Below are 16178 nucleotides of genomic sequence, written 5' to 3' on the forward strand. Positions count from 1 at the left end.
GTTTATTGTTTTTTGTAATTTAATATCTCCTCATACAGTTTTCAATTCAGATTCTAATTCAAACATCACTAAAACAACCCGGCTGTTTGAGGCTTTGACCCATTTTTATGACATTAAAATGCATTGTAACAAATTATTTCACATTTTATTTTTTTTGAAAATATAAAAATAATTCCTTTATTTTATGATTTACAAGAAGGAAACATATTACTTTCTTCCCCTTTTGCAATATATAAATTAATTCAATGCTCACAAGCCATTTTATGCTATTTTAATACCCCACCTACAATAGTAAAAGGAGCATGGACATTCGTTTATTTGTCCGTCCGTCTGTCCTGTGTCCGGTTAAAGTCAAAGTCAAAAGTAGTTTTTGATGAAGTTGCACATTGTTTCTCATGATATGATCTTTCTAATGTAGAGTTTTTATCCCAATTTCATGGTTCATTGAACATAGAAAATGATAGTATGAGTGGTGCATCAGTGTAGTATGGACACATTCTTGTTTATTTTCAGTCTCCAGATCGGGAGACAATTTCATATATGTGCTACTTCCTGTTCAAATGAATATCTCCTGTTCGGGAGATTGTCTCAAGTTTGGGAGATTGACTCAAGTTTGGGCGATTATGGCTCCTGATTGGGGAATATTACTTAGCTGACCTCACCGATCCACCAACAGAAATCTTGGGTCAGGTGTGGGGAAACAAACGATTCTTTTAAATGCAGCCCTAAGATTTTAATGAAATTATATGCTGATTGTTTCAAAGTTTTGGTTATTATCTTTCATACTATTATGGTTAAATTCAACCCTTAAGGGGTTACTGCCTTTAAAAGACCCTTTTCTCAGTTTTTAACACTTTAAACATCATAAATTATATAATCATTATTATCAATGAGATATCTGCGCAAAATTACAGGTGAGCCATTTCTCCTAAGGACTTTTCCAGGGTTATTGTATGGGGGAAAGGAAGGCACTCTATTAAAATTTGGTAGGTGGTGGTTCTTGTAGAAAGATTGCCTGAACAATTAAAAGAAATATCCAATAAAAATATATGTATGGTGGGTCAAATAAAAGTGCCTTCTGACCACCCCATATATTAATTTCTGGAATAGCCCTTGTTCTTAATAATCATCTTTATCATGATTTAATTATCTATTGTAGAGTAAACAGTCATTACCTGTAAAGGTTTTCGATAATAACAGAATAATAAGAAAAGGAATTGTGGCATATTCGTTTCCTGATTTAATAAATAAATGTAAGTATGATTATCAGACATTAGAAATCATATATAATATATATATATACCTTGTCATAGTACTGTGTCTCACTTACTTGTGGAACTTAAATCTTGGAAAACATGGTCAAAGTAAATTGATGTTTCAAAGCAATGTTTTACCAGTTTAATATTACATGATTTACATCCAATGATTTGGAATCTCTAATGAATCACACTCCAGAGTTTTCACAAAATTTAAAATAAATAAATACATTTATCATATTCTTATAGAAAATAACGGTATAATTTTACCCCTTGATAACACTGTTTGCATAGATATTTATCAATAAAATCTTAAGAATTGTCTTTGCCGTGTGATATGACTTTTGTTATCAACTGCTTCTGGTTTATATCAACTGTTTCCGGTTTATATCACACGCTAAATCCATTTTTTCCATTTTTGTTTTTTAACAAAAAAGAACATTTTCAATTTTTTTCTCTTGATTTTTTTTCAAATATTCTTTTTTCTTCAAAATTTGATTTTCTTTCAAAATTTTGTTCAAAATTCGTTTTTTCAATTTTTTTTTCATTTTTTTTTTTCAAATATACTTTTTCTTCAAAATTTGTTTTTCTTTCAAAATTTTGTTAATTTTTTTTTCATTTTCCCACCAAAAAATTAACATTAACAGAATTTCATATTATCAAACATTTAACTAGGACATTCGAAACAACAATATTGAAGTATATGATAAAAAGATCATAACATGTCATTTTTTATATCAGACCCCTTATCAGCCCATGGTCAAAATCATCCCTCGAGCCTGAAGGCTCTCGGGCTGATATCATGACCTTGGGCTGATAAGGGGTCTGATATGAAAAATGCCATGTTATAATCTATATGTATCACAACTAGTTGATTTGCATGCATGTGACCCTTTGTTTCTGACCCTAGTTCTAGGTCAGAGGACTGTTAATTTGTATATAGTGGCCATTAAAGTGAAATTAGGCGTTAAGCTCAAATCCTATGCAATAGGCTAACGCCTAGATATTTAGTTATTGCCTGAATATCCAGGCAGTAAGCTTAATGCCTGAAATATGATGGAGTGTTTTAACCTATTGCTAAACATCATTTCAGGTAATAAGGGAACTTGAGATTTTAATTTTTAGCTCACCTTTCCTAAAAGGAAATGTGAGCTTTTCTCATCACTTGACGTCCGTCATCGTCGTCGTTAACAATTTTTCAAACATCTTCTCCTCTGAAACTACTGAATGGATTTGAATGAAACTTAGCATGATTGTTCCTTAGGGTATCCTGCACAAAATGACTGCTTCGATTTTTGATCGGTCAAAAAACATGGCCGCCGTTACTAAAAATAGAACATAGGGGTCAAACAACAGTTTTTCACAAATATGTCAAAAATCATTAGGTTTAGCCAAATTCTGGCAGGTTGAAAGTGTTAAGCATGATAAGAGCTACCTGTGTGCAGATTTTTGTGAAAATCTGTCAACTGATGTTTGAGTTAATGCCCATATTTGACATTTTTGGCTTTTTTTTATGTTATTATTTCAAAAATCTTCTTCTCTGAAACGACTATTCAAAATCAAATGAAACTTGGTGAGATTGTACCTTAGGGTATCCTGCAAAAAGTTTGTGCTTGGATTTTTGATTGGTTGAAAAACATGTCCGCCGTTACTAAAAATAGAACATAGGGGTCAAAATGCTGTTTTTGCTGTTTTTTCCTGAATTATAGAAGAAAATGAAGATGAAAGCTACTTTTTAGGTAAACATGGTATCCTGAGTTGAATGGTGATGGTGAAAATTTGTTTTGGGCAGCCATTTTTAAAATGTTAAAAATGGCTGCCATTTTCCGCCAATTTTACACTTGCTGGGATTTCAATGATATTTGGTTTATACAGTAAACATGGTATCCTAAGTTGGATGGTGATGACGAAAATTTGTTCTGGGTGGCCATTTTTGAAATGGCTGCCATTTTCGGGCCAATTTTTACACTTGCTCGGATTTCAACAATATTTGGTTTTTAAAGTAAACATGATATCCTTAGTTGAATGCTGATGATGAGAATGTTGTATAACCATGATTAAACTTATTAATATGTTTTTAGCTCAATTTACAACAAACATTTTTATATTAATTTAGTTTATAGGGCATTGTTTACCACGTGAGCGATTCAGGCTCTTGAGAGCCTCTTGTTTATCAACTGCATCCCCAAAGGCTGAAGCAGTTCTAGGAATCGGGTCTCTCCGTCCGTCTGTCTGTCATTCCGTAACACAATAAGATATCAGCTTGTCATGGCAACTCCTCTGAACTTACTCAACATTAAGTCCTCTTTGAACATAGAAATTTTCTGAAAATCATCATGTATCAGCTTAACTGTCATCACAACTCCTCTGAAACTACTCAACAGAAATTCCTGAAACTTGGTGTGCAGTAAGAAAATCATATGTAGTTGTGCATATTATCAGGAAATTTTTATTGAAGGTTTGCCCCTTTGAACTAAAATAGAAATTTACTGAAAATCATCATGCATCAGCTTGTCATCACAACTCCTCTTAAACTACTCAACAGAAATTCCTGAAACTTGGTATGTAGCAAAAACATTATATGTAGTTGTGCATGTTATCAGGAAATTTTGATTCCTTATTTTCTATTGGAGGTTTGCCCCTTTGAACTTCGAAATTAACTGTAAATCATCATGTATCACTCATGCTTGTCATCACAACTCCTCTTAAACTACCCAACAGAATTTCAAAAAACTTGGTATGTAGCAAGAACACCATATGTTGCCTTGCATATTTTCAGGAAATTTTGATTCTTTAACTTTTATGGGAATAATTTTCCATAGTTCCATATATCTACCTGTAACATTTATTTCGTCGCATTTTCCTGAGCAACTATAAATAACTGTTGCAGCACGACGCAGGTCCAGACATTGATAGGTCTAGCTTGTTACAAATACATATTACATGTCCGAAAAAATCATGATGTTCAATAATTTAAAAATTAGATTCCAAATATTGATATGAATTAATTTTAACAGATGTTGGTATTTTCCGTATTCAAAACAGAATTATCTTGCATTTTCAGGATTCAGCCGTTGATTATAAAAGTTGATTATTAAATGCGTATTTATTTTTATTGTTTCATTTTTTGGTCAATTATTTTATTTATTTATTTTATAAAAGAAGTAATAGATCAAAACATATTTTATTCATTACTTTTTATAGATTCTAAAGTATTTCTTATTGTTATATTCTATTTCATTTCAGTTAAATTTTTACTTAATATTTTTAGGCACAAAAATATTTTTACCAGTATATATATACAAGTTTAAGATTTTTAGTTAGTACTGTTTTTTTATTAAGATTTTTAATTTTTTTATAATAATGTTCCATACCGTTTCAAATATTTTTTTCTCAGCAAAATTTTAAATACAAAATTATTTTTGCCCTTATTTCTATATCTTCTAATCTTTCTGATTGTCCCTGTGTTCCTAAATTAACACTCTAATTCACCATCAAAACAACATGAACAATATCTATTCAATAAATTTTGTATGCATTCCAGGAATAGATTATTTATCAAATGCAGGCATTCCTGGAACACACCTGAGCATTTACATTAACTGGTGGTCACACATATTTTTGATATGTATGTAAATCCTGCTAAAATAACAGCTGAAAATGCAAGAAAAAACGGAAACTGCAATAATCTGTGCCATACATGTAGCTCCACTCTATCTGGGAACAAATATGATCTTAACACAATTTCAAAACAAAGTTTTTTTTTTTGGGGGGGGGGGGGGGGGGGGGTATATAGGAATCACCCTGTCCGTCTTTCCGTCCAACTGTCTGTCCATATGTCTGGTAAACGCAACTCCTCATTAATTGATGGACCAATATTGGTAAAACTTCACACAGTTGTAGTACACAACCTGAGGATGTGCATGAAGGAAAATATTTGAAGGAGAATATAAGAATATTAAAATTTACTTAGTTAAATATAGCAATAAATGGCAAGTATTGTAAGTAAGGGCAACTTCTCCTAAACAGATTAATTAATATTGATGAAACTTTACACTGTTGTTGTACACAACCTGTAGATACATGTACATGAAGGAGGATATTTCTGGTAAGATTTTTTTTCAAGGGAGATAATTGAAATTACTTAGTTTAATAAATATCACAAATGTGGCATTAGGTCTTGTAAGCACAACTCCTCCTAAATGACTGTAGCAATATTTATTATATTTTACATAGTTCCAGTACATCACTCAGACCAGAGAATGTGCATAAATGAAGATATTGTTGGTTTTAAATATTTAAAGGGAGATAATTAACTTACTTAATATAGATGTATTTATTTTTTTTTTACACACTGACTTAAAATATGCAAAGAGAGATAACTCTAATTACTATTAATTTTAAATGTTCTTCCAGTTTAATATAGCAATATGTAAATGTATGTGCATTCCTTTTATTTAAAATAATTAATAGTAGTTCATTCATTCTGTGTCAGAAACCTATGCTGTGTTAAATATTTAATCACAATCCAAATTCAGAGCTGTATCAAGCTTAAATGTAACAAGTTTTACCTTTCTAAAAAGGTAGTGAATGCTTCGTAGTATCATAAATTACATGTTCTAGTGTGTTTTTATGTTTATATATTATTACAGAGAATATTTTAATTATTTATAAATTTCATTTCAGAGTCATTTAATGCGTATAATCTATAATTGTTATCTTTTAGGGGGAATACTTTTAAGATTATCTTTATCAATATGACAGAGCACCCGAACAAATTTAAATTTAAAAAAAATACCAGTCTAAATTGATATGGGTTAAACATGAATAAAACAATTACATAAAGGTTGCATATGAAATTCATTCAATATTTATCAGACCCGAGAAAACGTATCAGTATATATAACACTTCTATTTATATCTCACCCATATTCATTTGGACTAATGACATCTGTATTCGCAAAATTCGAATTTATCAGGTAAAAGTAATACCTATACGCTTATTAGGCGTTCCATAAAAAATCTTGATATTTTTGCGTTCCATATATATATGTTTATTCTATTTATATCTCATACAGATACAAATACAAGTGGTGCGTTTTGTAAACATTGAATCTTGAAATAAATCGTGTATATTGCTGATTTACAAAGCAAAGGGTCGTGTATTAACAATATTTATTTCAATATTGAATTTTAGCAATTAATATATATGCATCATAATCATTTAAATGCGAACACGAATTACCAACTGTTGATCGGGACTATAAATACGCATATTATTTTTTCATCGCACGGGAAAGTCCACAATTATTTTTCTAAATCTAGCCAATGGCTGTTGCTGTATCTCGACCCCATCATAAGGCAACCAATCAGAATGCATGTGTGATACATTATAATTTCAAGATGGCGTGGATATCGCCCGAGATTAAATCTTCGACCTTTCGGCCGAAGCAATAACAGTAGTGTAGTAAATATGCCTTCATGAGATGGGGGCTATCCTTAGTGAGTTGACTCACAGTTTTATGCTTTAATACTATTTACACTCATCTGTGTCCACTTTGTTCAATGAGTTCTTATATAAATGAATTATTTTTGTAATGATTTTGATATTTCAGGTAACTGACATTTTAGTTGCTCTTATTTGTTTGAAAAGGGTGTATATAATATATGATCGATTAACTTTAAAAAAAAAATTAAAAATGTATACAAAATGTACTGAAAAACATAAAAATTTGAAATCAGAACAAATATGATGAGAGACAATATGCTATCTGTAAAATGAAAAAAAAAACAATCGAAAAAGGGAATATAGTGCACTGATGATTTTGATACAAATATGGCTGGTTATTAATTTATAACAATTACAAAAAAATGTAAAGCCTTGTATTCAGTCAATACAGGATTATTTGATCTTGGACTTCGTCTTCAGTCAATATACTTCTTTCAGGTCAATATATCCTAAGTGTATCGACCTCATACAACAGCTATAATTGTATATAGATTAACTTTAAAAAAATCTTTAGTGCTTAGGCATTAACTTATTGCCTAGGATTTAAGCTTAACTATCATGCCTAATTTCACTTATTGCCGCTAACATATATATAGTATGATATATTGATAAATAAAAAGTCCTTGGTACAGAAAATATAGTTTGAAAATAAATAACACATAAAAAATCACATTATAAATCCAACATTGTTCCTGTTAGCGCTTTCACCCCATTTCCTATGGTTCATCAGTTAGTCAGAATTTCAATGAATCAGGGAAGATCGATATATGGTCATGATGGTGGATACTAGGTCAGGTAATGGGCAAGCAATATATGATTATTCATTCAGATTTGAAAAGAATAATATTTTTGTTCAATTTCCTTTTATTTAGGCCAGGAAAAGTTTATGGAAGGAGATTCAACGACATTCAGTCTAGTCCTGGACGCAGATGGAGTCGAAATAGATAATGATTTTTTCAACAGTTTAGAAGGAAATGTCATCCTCATGCTACTTAAAACAGGGGAGACCTGGGAACCACAAGGTAAGACTACGTCATGCATGCATGTACTCATTGGCTCATATTAAAAAAAAATTGGTCCCATATATAGCCAGAAACTGCCATAAGAGGGGACCCACTCCAGTCATGCTTCAGTGATTCCTATATAAGACTAATTAAAGCCCTGTGTATTGATAATTTGTATTTTTTACTCAGGCCCAAGGGGGGTCTTTGTACTCTATAAAGATGCTCAGTCTGGTTTGCATAAAGGTTAATCATTTAAAATTTATTATTTCAGCATGACACAAAACAATGTTGAAAACAGTTTTTCGTGTTTTAATAAAAAAAACTTCTTGCTAAGCAAACAATTTTAGTCTAAACTTCTTAATATTTCTCATCAGGCATTAATATATACCAGTCAAAAAAGTCATCGCTAATTGATATAGTAGCTTGTGAAAAGAGACTAACCGGAACTAAAATAACCTATCATCTTCATACATTTTTAACATTGTCTTTTGTATGTAAACAGAAGCAGTCCATCTGGTACCCTGGCTCATTCCAGCTAACCATGCAGGAACCCATGCTTGAACAGCATGATTTCCCAGTTAGATCAGTTATATATACAGAGAACCTTTAAAAATTTGTCAATTGCCTTACACATCCAAAATATAAGGGGGAAAAGTAAGGAACTTCATGTTTTGATATTTATCAATTGAACCTTTACCAATTGTTATAAAATTTTGCCATTCTTCATTATTAGTTATAACTACTAATAGCCTGAGTTTCTGACTTTTTGTCACATGAATCTTATTTTAATGTATTTTGTGCAACTTAAGTCCCACTTTGTCCCATGAATCCCTTTATTTTCTATCATCATAAAATGCCCCTTTAATCTTTATATGCAAGAAGGGACAACATTGGTGTCAGTTAGGTGCTTTATAAATGAAATTAGACTATTCATTTATTATTTTTTTATTGTAGACAATAAATTCAATAGACATGAAAGAGTAACTTTAAAATCAGAAGGTTAGTACAATTAACTAGTAGACATGCTCAAATAAAAGGTTATTAGTCCCCTACCAACGAAGTCCGTAATCAGCTTTCCACACTTTTTATTTTTTGTTATGCTTGAAGACATTGGTTTGATATTTGATATATAGTATAACCATGACAAGTTACATATCAAGTTCTAATTTTGTTTCGGTCAGATGATTTTTTGCAGAGTTATGGCCCTTGGACTTAGAAAACTCACATAAGTAATCTGTTTTCCATATTTTGTTTTTTAATGCTTCAAGATATTGACTTGAAATTTGGCTTGTAGTTAAACCATGACAAGTTAAAGATCTGTTGCAAATTGTGTTCCGGTCTGATGATTTTTTGCAGAGTTATGGTCCTTGGACTTAGAAAATTCATGCAAGAAATACATTTCCACTATTTTTTTGTCATACTTAAAGATTTCCATTTGATATTTGGTTTATAGTTTTAACGTTACAAGTTAAAGATCAAGTTTAATTTTTTTTTCTGATCTGATGATCTCTCTCTCTCTGCAGAGTTATATGATCCTTAGACCTAGAAAAATAACACGATTAATCAATTAAAATTCTGCATTTTTTTTAGTCATGCTTGACTATTGTCATATTGATTTGAAATTTGGTATCTATAGTTTTAACATGACATTTTACACATCAAGTTTGAATTTTGTTTTCCGGACAACAAATTTTAACTGGTAGGGGACTGTGTATTGCCATGCAATACTCTCAGAATGCTGGATACTATCCATGCTGTTCTGTGTCCACACTTGTTCTTCTTTAAAAAACAATTTAAAAGGCCAGAATTAAAATATTGTTTGTTTTCCCAAATTAACTACCTACAGTAGCCATATGATTTAAAGATAATAAATGATGAACATGTTATTAATTTGTTGATGTATGGCAACTCAGGTAGATTATATAGTTACCAATTTAGTGTCTGTATGATTTGAACCATTCAACCAAAGGTTTTCAGGTTATAACATTTTGTTACTTTTGATGAAATGGTGGCAGAGGTAAAGTTGAAAATACATGATTTTCATTTTCACTGTTCAGGAAATTTTGAAAGATTTAAAAATGGCATTTCCAGTCGTGTCAACAATAACTCATTGAACCATTCAACCAAAACTTTTTAAATCTGATATGTTGTTAATTATATAATGACAAAATGAAGGTCAAGTTTTATAGATATATTGTTGATTTTCATTTTCACCCTTCATGTTCAGAAGCTATGATCAGCTATGGTTAATGAAAAAAATAGCATTTCAAGTCCTGTCCAAATTATATGCCATAAGTTCATCATTATTCTAATATGACCTCTCTATTACCCTTTGTGAAAATAGCCATGATAAAATTCTCAATATATCTATATTTAGCGCAGACTCAGTAACATGCATATTTTCGGCTGTTACATTTTACTCCCATAAAAATCCAAACTTAATGTAACATATTTTGTTAAGGTTCTTTTATCATCAAAAGTTCCAATATTTATAGTTCATCCACTATTAAATATCAATATATTTTATCCTATGTGTAATGAAAATTATCGGAAAAAATCATGTCCTCTCTGGGATTTTTAAAATTTTATCATTGTTCTATTTCCATTGTTTTCAAAACAAAATTGCAGACGTCATTGCTACGAAAAGAAATGGTTAAATGACTGATTTATTCTTACCAAAAACCTAACCCTTGCCAGATTACATATATATATATACAATGGCATTGCTTAAGTATTTGACTGGAAATTAGAAATTTCATCGACGTAAGGGACAAAATTGACTGAGACAGGATTAGTTGCCAACGGTAAGTTTCTGAGAACATTCATTTTTACATTAAAAAAATAATACAAACAGTTAATAATAATCATTGCTTCTGTTGCTATTAAATAACTGATTTGCCTTCTTTGCCTGCTGAAAATGTATCTCTTTGATACAAATACAGTCAGAATAACACACTTTTATTTGACAATGGGGTGATACTTCAAATATAACAGCCACTTTTTCGTCGCTTCAGTATTTAAGATACATTTTTGTCCTATTTACACATGGCCTGGCCGGCCAGGCCATGTGTAAATTATACAACAAATCTATGGCTTGCATGAATTATTTCTTAATCATACTCACAAACAGTTCAACCAAAGCTTTTTAAATATTGATCTGTTGTAACTAATGTGACAAACTGAGGACAAATTAAATTTTAACAATTTTCCACTTTTGTATTTGTTTGACATGTTTGAGGAGTTTAATGATCCTTGAAATGTAGAAAAACTTGCATTATAAAAATAATTGTAAAAAAATCTGTTTGATGTCTGTGAAAGCCTTTTATTTGTTAATTTTTTTCAGAGGAAAAGATGATTGCGATGATTGATAAATTACGTGAAAAAGTTAAAAAAAGGAAACTAGTAAGTATTAAATTTCTGTTAATTTGTTTTTTTATCTCTGGTAAATGAGGACTTGGATGAGTTGAATATCCAGTTTTCTTTTTCTTTTAAGTTCACACAATTTGTTGCATCTTGTATTCATGATAATAATGTCTTGAAAGTAAGATTATTGTACAGTTTTATAGTTCTTTTTTCATTAAGGTCTCTCACATTGTCCCTAAAGCCATACAAAAAAATCGTCATTTGTCCCTCCATTTGGTGTAAACCATTTTAAAGATCTTCTCTGAAACTACAGAACCAATCTCAACCAATCTTCAGCTGCATGATCCCTAGGGTATCTAGTATAAAGTTTGTGATTTAACTGTTACTTAAAAAACATTGGCCACCATGGCTAAAAACAGAATGTAGCCCTGCATGCGTAAAATGCACTTTTTGGCTTGATATGCATAATTCCAACCATAGTAGATTTAGGTGAGCTTCAGAGGCTGTTCAGAGCCTATTACCCTGCTTTCATGATATTCATATATTCATGAATTAGGAAGAATAGTCATGAATATTCATGAATATTCCAGTTTTATTCATGGGTTCTATTCCAGTGTCAAAATTATTCATGAATAAGAAGCATGAATAAACTGGAATATACATGAATTCTTAATAACTGTATGAAGACAACCAAAAAGAATTGTTAAAATGCCTAAAGATTACTATAATGAAGTTTTTTCTTTCTAAAACTAATTTGGGGACAAAAGAAACCTTTTTTTGGGACATGAATAAACATGAATAAACTTGAATGTTTGGACTTAGAGTTTTTTTAATAGTCATATAACATGAATAAGGATGAATAATGATGAATGAAATTTGGAATTAAAATATTTCTCGATTGTGTGACAAACATGAATAAGCATGAATAAAGCTGCATGATAATGACTCAGAATTATGAGTGACCAACTGCATTAATAATACCGATGAAAAATGTAATTTGTTCTAGGATTTCGTTGTTTATTTGGACTATTTTTGGCTGAGGAAATATGTTCAATAATTAGATGAAAAAAATCATGAATATTTCATGTGACATCATGCCCTTTTGTTTGATATTTTGAATGACCCAACTTAAAACTACTGCTTTGGAAAATTGGATGCCCTTTTTTTAATGCCTCTCTCCCACTTATTGCTTCTAAAAATAAAAGTTGTCCTCTATCAATGACAAATTTGAATTATTATTTGAATGCACTTGATAGATCAATTAATGGAAGTAAAGATGAAAAAAATAATTTTCAAAATATTTATATTTGAAGTGTTTTCAGGTTAAAAATAATTAAAAGTAATATTCTGATATGCATTTTCATTCAATTTGTTTTATTTTTATTTTTTTTTAGAAAAAAAAACAATAAATTTAAGGAATATATTGTGTAAAGGTGATAAAAAAGGGGAAGTAACTGAAACATTTTTGAAATACACAAATTATTTATGACATAAAGTGTTAACTAACAATGTGTTTGACACCAAAGCTGTCAGGTGAAGCCCTGCACTTAATGGGTCACTTAATTTGACAGTTTACACAGCTAGCTGAACTTCCTGTTGATGGAAGAATTACGAATTTCAGTTTGACAGTATTTCAAAGTCAGTCTAAAAAATGCCGAGATTTTCGCGATAAAAACGACAGGGCGCCCGAGAAACGCCAACGGCTGTTTTGCCAGACAAGCTGGATCGTTTCTGATTTTCTACCTGTTGTCCGGCATTTAAATAACATAGAAAAATTATCAGATGAATGACAGGCCAACGATCGACATCGTAAAACCTTGGTTCTCAACTTATGTAAACAAGTCATGACCACGTGGTTTTAAGTAATTGTACTGAACAGTCCGACCCTAGAAAATACATTCCTAGATAATGCGGCCACTAGTTCATCCGCATGCACCCTGTGCCGATTAAATTAAAGTTTTTTTTTTTTCTTATTTTTAAAAACTGGCCAGTAATAAATACTTTTATACGACACCCTTGATTTATTTTTATAATACCGTTACGGGGACGGATCTACTTCTGGCCGATATAATATGGGGCGAGATTGTCACCTCGACGTTAGCGTACTCAATAAAAACGTCATAAAAATGTGATTACGCTGTAGCAAAATAGAAGATGTTTTCAGATAAGTGCATTAAAAATTTAATTTCACATGTGAATATAATGAGATTATAAAATATAATTTATTGAGGAACTATGATTTTTTTATGGGTTTTTTTTTTAGCAAATCAACATCAGAAAATCTGAAAGCATAAACCTGGGAACAGTATATCTAATATATATGTTCCTGCATAAACTGAAAAATATATTTATTTTTAACAACATTGAATAATCTTGTTGTCACATAACAGGCATAACTGGTAGATATGTAAAAATTTAATTGAATTGTGTGAATGGTTATTTGGTGAAAATAATAAGTCGCTAGTTTTTTATCTTCAGGGGATAAAAAAAGAGGGAGGGTAATTAATTTGATTCCAAATGGCTTCCAATGTATACTGTATAAACATGCAATAATATTTCTATTGAATTTATTGCTTCAAAATGTCTAGAACAATTGATTCTTTGTGGATTTTTTTGATACTTTTAGGGGATTAAATGATTAAATGGAGCTGCCAATTTTGAAAGTAAACGGATTGCATGCAGATTCCAGTTACCTTTACTCAGCAATACTAGTTGGAAGTACAGAGACAGCAAATTTAATTACAGAAAGGAGGAGAACTTCACATGTATCCTTTATATCTGACACACATTTTTATTATTATAATATTTGAAACTGAACAGCGAGCATCATTAAGCCATGGTGAAAACTGCATATCTAATTACAATTAAGACAATGAAATGCTTGAAGGTGTTAGTGAACATATGGGGAGGAGGGGTGGGGGTGAGTACCATATTAATGGGTAATAAAAACAATATAAGCAGCCATTAAAAATGGCAAACAAGTTTGCTAGTAGTACTAGTATCTATAATTTTGATGGAAGTTTAAGGATCTGACATTAAATACAAGTACATTTTTTTTAAATGGGAACTTGACAGCCATTGAAATAAGATATTAAACATGGCCAATACAATGTAATTCATGCCGCAATGTTTATATATACGTGACAGATTTGATACAACAAGGGCAATATTCATCTACCTTATAATGAGGAATATGCATTTAAACTAATAAAAGAAAATATTTGCAAAAGAACAAATTTGAGCATTAAAAATAGATTTTACTCAAATTTTTTAATTCCTTATAGAATACATGCAAGACATTAATTCATTTTATTGGTCCTGAACTAAGGACATTCTCAGGATTATCCAAGAATTATCCCAGGGCCAACTTAATGCAAGCAAATCTGTAAATCCTGACATCAGGATAATTTCCTGAGACCAGGACCTGATGAATCCTAAGCACAGGATTATCACAAGATTCTTTACTATGATCATGATGATATTTATGGTCTGGATGGTCTCTGGATATCCCTGGAATATCCATGTTCCAATACCATCCCATGTTTAACCCTATCTCAGGATAAGGATTATCTCAAGATTGCCCTGGGATTTTTCCCAAGATTATCCTGCTGGGGATATCTTGTGATATCCTGACCCATTCTCGCAAGGGTCAGTCACCGTCACCAGGGGCATTAAAGTGATTTTCTTAATTAAAATGTCATTTAATATTTTAAATATTTTATATCAAGAATGCAAAAATAGCAAAATATATTTAGAACTGCATTTTAAGAGTCAAATCCTGAATTCCTGCAAAAATAAAAGCTCGAGAAAGACCTTCTGCGGCTCTGCCCCTCATGTTTGTATTCATGGAATTCTAAATTTATTTCTACATTCAATATTCAAGAACATCTATTTCGCATTCATGGTTATTCTAGAATATTCAAGGATATTTCACATTCATGGTTATTCACATTCATGGTTGTTCTTAAATATTAATGGAAAATTACTTCACATTCATGGTTATTCTAGAATATTCAACCATTCAATATTCATGGACATCTTATTTCACAGCAATGGTTATCCTTAGTCAGTATTCCACTATCAATACTCATGGACATCCTTTTTCACATTCAAGAATATTCTGTAGATAAATATTCATGTTAATTCTTGGTTATTCAGTTCATACAATATTCATGTATATTCAAGGTGCCATTTAACATTCATGAATATTCATGAATATTCATGAATTGTAACCTTGAATATTCATGAATATTCATGAATATTCATGAATATTATTCATGAATGTTCTAGAATTATTCTGTAATATTCATGAATAATTCCAGTTCAGGAAAGCAGGGTACCAACCTTGAGACAGAAAAAGGTTAATAATATCTTGATTTGCATATTTCAGATTGTGAATTATAATTGTTGTTACATATGAAATTACAAAGTTATTTTTGTTTTATGAGCTAAATTAAGGCCTTCGCGACCATACTCCTTTTATAGCAGAAGGGTCATTCATATTGTACATAACAATATTTTAAATCTGTTCTTTCAGGAACCTGCAAGACTTGATAGGGAGGTGAACAGCACTAGTAGCACTCAAAGCAGTAACTTAATGGTTTCTTGGAAAATCCTTGTGCCTGTAAAGACAGTTTTCACATTACTGTAAATTCAGAAATTATTGCGATGTTTTTATTATTGCGAAAAATGCGACAGGGTTATAATCGCAAAAATTTAAACTCGCATTTTGAAATTTTTTATATGAATTAAACAAGATTTTTCTCAATATCGCAAAAATTTAAATCGCATTTTAGTCTAAAATGCCAAAATCGCAATAATAAATGCACGCAATAATTTCTGAATTTACAGTACCTCATTTCATGGATCAGTGAACTAGTTAATTTGCATTGGCCAAGTCCATATATTTAGTACAGTATATGGAATTATTGTAAGGTGTACTGCATGTTCTACTATAGTGTTGACCATGACCTCATTTTCATGTTTAACTGATAGAAGTTAATATTTTGTGGTTTAGTCTAGTTTTGAGATACGAAGAAGTCATTA

The 16178-nt window shown here is 30.8% G+C and overlaps 1 protein-coding gene across 1 annotated transcript; it reads left to right on the plus strand.

The window, feature by feature from the left end:
* The first annotated feature begins 340 nt into the window (after nucleotides 1–340).
* Nucleotides 341–15783, plus strand: LOC127712951 (uncharacterized). Its single transcript, XM_052219536.1, has 5 exons — nucleotides 341–1253; nucleotides 7638–7787; nucleotides 8724–8768; nucleotides 11113–11171; nucleotides 15670–15783. Exons 2-5 carry the CDS (start codon nucleotides 7652–7654, stop codon nucleotides 15781–15783), a joined length of 354 nt encoding a protein of 117 aa, XP_052075496.1. The 5' UTR covers nucleotides 341–1253; nucleotides 7638–7651.
* Nucleotides 15784–16178: the final 395 nt, after the last annotated feature.

This window comes from Mytilus californianus, unplaced genomic scaffold, assembly GCF_021869535.1.
Source record: "Mytilus californianus isolate M0D057914Y unplaced genomic scaffold, xbMytCali1.0.p SCAF_8, whole genome shotgun sequence".
In the NCBI taxonomy this organism is placed as follows: Eukaryota; Metazoa; Mollusca; class Bivalvia; order Mytilida; family Mytilidae; genus Mytilus; species Mytilus californianus.

What these genes read in the sequence shown, in the direction of transcription:
- LOC127712951 (XM_052219536.1), top strand. Translation starts at nt 7,652, where the DNA reads ATGGAAGGAGATTCAACGACATTCAGTCTAGTCCTGGACGCAGATGGA. An exon ending in GGAGACCTGGGAACCACAAG is followed by an intron (nt 7,788 to 8,723) that starts GTAAGACTACGT and finishes TTTTTATTGTAG; the next exon opens with ACAATAAATTCAATAGACAT. An exon ending in AGTAACTTTAAAATCAGAAG is followed by an intron (nt 8,769 to 11,112) that starts GTTAGTACAATT and finishes AATTTTTTTCAG; the next exon opens with AGGAAAAGATGATTGCGATG.